At 35.7% G+C, this 3829-nt stretch overlaps 1 protein-coding gene across 1 annotated transcript; it reads left to right on the top strand.

The window, feature by feature from the left end:
- The first annotated feature begins 527 nt into the window (after nt 1–527).
- On the top strand, nt 528–2701 carry LOC109806220 (uncharacterized). The gene is made up of 3 exons (XM_020368596.3): nt 528–1676; nt 1768–1904; nt 1992–2701. Exons 1-3 carry the CDS (start codon nt 584–586, stop codon nt 2094–2096), a joined length of 1335 nt encoding a protein of 444 aa, XP_020224185.3. The 5' UTR covers nt 528–583; the 3' UTR covers nt 2097–2701.
- The last annotated feature ends 1128 nt before the right edge of the window (nt 2702–3829 follow it).

Here is a 3829-nt window from a genome sequence, read left to right as displayed (position 1 = left end):
TAGATTGATATTATATTTTCAAAATTTTATACAGATATAATACATAATGACATCAAATGAAGAATTTCCTATAGGAAGACTAGAAGGTGCTCCAAGCGACGATATTGGATGGCATTTTGGAGTACCTATAGCAGGAAATCGCAACAATGTCCAATGTAAACTTTGTCAAAAGATAATAAGGGGTGGCATTACAAGATCGAAGCAACACATAGCACATGATAAAGGTCAAGTAGCAGGTTGTCCAAGAGTCACGTCATTTGTTAGGGAGAATATGATGAAACTTCTCAAAGATAGAAAAGAAAAGAAAATTGACTTTAGAAAAAGAAAAGAAGAATTTGAATCTCGATTAAGAGAAGATGATGAAGAAGATAGTGACGAGGAGATGATTATAGCTTCGTAACAAAGCATTAGATCACAACGTGAGTGGGAAGATAGACAACGATTCAGACAACAAACAGAGGGATCTAATAACATCTATGAATCAGGTGGAAGCTCTCGCATGAGTGTTAGTCAAACTTCAAGAAAATAAGATGCTACTTTTGCTTTAAGGTCTACAAATGTGGATCTTGTGAGAAGTAAAAGTATGAAACAACCAAAAATAGGTGGGGGTCTTATGAAAACATTAAAGAAAAAGCTCGGAGAAGCGGTAAGCAAGTTTATAATTTATGAACGCTTACCTATGAATTTATCAAATTCTCCATGGTTGCATAATTTGATTATTGCAGCAGCTGAGGTAGGTCCATCAGTTAAATGCCCTACACCTTATGAAGTTTCTGATGTGTATTTAGAAGCTGAATATAAAAGCATGCAAGAATGGATAAGCAAGTTGAAAACTACATGGAAGGAAAAAGGAGTAACAATAATGTGTGATGGTTGGACAGATAGTGTAAATCATACACATATTATGAATTTTCTAGTGTATTGTAGCAAGGGAACGATTTTCTTGAAATCTATTGATGCTTCTAATGTTGACAGTAGAAATACTGATTACTACTTTCAGTTATTGGATAAGGTTGTGGATGAAGTGGGAGAAGAATTTGTAATTCAAGTTGTTACAGATAATGAAAAAGCACTTAAAGCAGCTGGTCAAAAGTTGATGGAAAAGAGACAACATTTATATTGGACTGCATGTGCAGCACATTGTTTGGATCTTTGTTTGGAGGATATAGGGAAAAAAAAGAATGTGCAAAAGTTATTAAGTGATGCAAAAGTAGTAACAACTTTTATCTACAATCACACATGGATTGTAAATCTCATGAAAAAATACACTGGAGGTAGAGAAATTGTTCGTCCTGGTGTTACCCGATTTGCAACACAATTCTTACAACTTCAAGCAATTGTGCAACAAAAGCAAGGCTTGAGGAACATGTTCAACTCAGAAGAATTTAGACGATCTAAATTTGGAAGAGACAAAAATGGATTGGCATTTGAAGCAAGACAAATTGTTATTGGCAATGATTTTTGGAGCAAGGCTAATGATATATTGAAGGTATTTGAGCCTTTAGTAAAAGTTTTGAGGCGAGTTGATGGTGATGAGAAACCAACAATGGGTTTTATATATGAGGCAATTGATCGAGCAAAACAATCAATTCAAAAAAGTTCTCGTTATTATTCTCAATACCAAGAAATAATTGACAAGCGTTGGAGATTCATGCATTCTGATCTTCATTCTGCTGGTATGTCATTGTAATTTTACGTTTATTATATAGAGCAATACATTAATACATACAATTATAGATACATATTTATTAACTATTTATTTTTTAGGGTATTTTCTTAATCCACAATTTCAATATGGAGTTGAACATGGATCTGATGTGTATCGAGAGACATTTGAAGGAACCAAAAAGGTCATTATGAAATTGGAGAGAAACATGGATGATCAAATTAAAGCTTTAAACTCGGTTAGTAATAAATAATTATATTTTGTTTTTTAAAATTATTGTTATATAACTATGTATTGATATATTATACAATATAATGTTATATAGTTGGTATTGTTTAAAGACATGGGTGAAACATTTGCTACACCTCAAGCTCAAAGAGCTTGGTCTAGAATGAATCCAGGTAAATATAGTTTCTTCCTTTCTCAATAAATAAATGTATTTTTTTATAAATAATAACTTTTTTTTTCTTGATCTCTTAAAAAGCTGAATGGTGGTTGATGTTTGGTTCATGTTCTCCTGAACTTCAACGTGTGGCTATTAAAGTTTTAAGTCAAACAACTTCAGCCACAAATTGTGAAAGAAACTGGAGTACGTTTAGCTATATTCATACAAAGACAAGGAATAGGCTTAAGTACAAAAAGTTGCAAAAACTTGTCTTTACACATTACAACATGAAATTGAAAATGAGGCATCAAATGAGAAAAAGTCAAGAAGAAATTGAATCAAGTTTCAATCCAATTAATCTTGATTATATATTTCGAGAAGATGATCCATTATCTGCATGGATAGAAGAAAGAGAAAATACACTTTTAGATGGAGTTCAAAATTCAGAGTGGTTGCCTCGAATTGATACAGATGATGAAGATGTGGAAGGTGGAGATAGTGATAATGATGGGGGTGACTTAAGCCCACCAAGTAATAATAGTGGTGATGATGGTGTTGATATTGATGGTGAAGAAAATGATGGTGAGGATGATGAGGATGAACAAAGACAAAATGATCCATATCAAGAGACTCCATATAATAGGCGTGACACAAATCTGGTAAATTGATTTCACTACTTCTATGCCAGGTATGATTCCTCCTGTCGCCACCGGCCCGAAACGGGCTTTCGGCATTCGCGAAGGATGGTTGGACTCTTTTATTTGTTTAAAAATATGGATTGCTAGAATGACTTATTCTCAAACTGAGACCTCGTCAAACGAGCAATTTTATTAAAAGGCTCACCAATCCATGTTAATCCCAAGCGGGACCCTCCATGGATTAGCGGTTTTCATAAAAAGGAAGGGTTCATGGAGTCGCCACCAATGTTTTACTCAAAACATTGGAAAAAGAGGTTTAAGGCAATCGATTCAAAAATTGACTTCGGCCATTACAACCAGAGTCGGGTAAGGGAGTCGGTTACGCGTGGGGAAGGTGTTAGCACCCCACAGCGCCCCTTTCGGGTTCCCTATGACAGATTATTTAAAAATAATAGTGCGAAATTACTAAATTACCCCTATTTATTCTAAGCAATTATAAATTAACTATCTACATGATGACAGTTTAAATATGTACACACAGAAAGCGGTAAAAGAAGGGACTTTAAAGAGATAAACCTTTGAAGCGTGCTTTCTTATATATCTTGACAGAAATTGGGAAGCGTTTTGGCGTTCCCTCCCTCTACAAGACCGCTCGCTCCCTCCTATAAAATTTTAACTATGGAAATCCGGAGGATTTCCCTTCGACTAGGTTCGAGACTCAAGCAAATGGCTCGTGACTCAAGAACTTCGTCGGATCAACTCTCCGAGTGATTTCTAGGCAGAGCACTGCTCAAAAAAAACCCAGAATACTCAAGAAGAGGGTTAAAACTCAGTGAAAAAGTGTAGAATGACGTCCAATTGACGTCATATTTATAGGGATGAGGCGCAATACGGCCTCTGGGGGTCAATACGGTCCGTATTGAAGTTTTGAACTACAATACGGCCGTATTGAATTCAGTACGGCCGTATTGAAGTTCAAAAATCCTCAATACGGCCGTATTGAGTTCAGTGCAGCCGTATTGAAGTTCAGTGCAGCCGTATTGAGTTCAGTGCAGCCGTATTGAAGTTCAGAAACTTCAATACGGCCGTATTGAGTTCAGTGCGGCCGTATTGTAGTTTAAAATGTTCAATACGGCCGTA

The sequence above is a fragment of the Cajanus cajan genome, chromosome 10, assembly GCF_000230855.2.
Source record: "Cajanus cajan strain Asha chromosome 10, NIPB_CcT2T_4, whole genome shotgun sequence".
Taxonomy (NCBI): Eukaryota; Viridiplantae; Streptophyta; class Magnoliopsida; order Fabales; family Fabaceae; genus Cajanus; species Cajanus cajan.
This window is presented reverse-complemented; position numbering and strand designations above follow the sequence as displayed.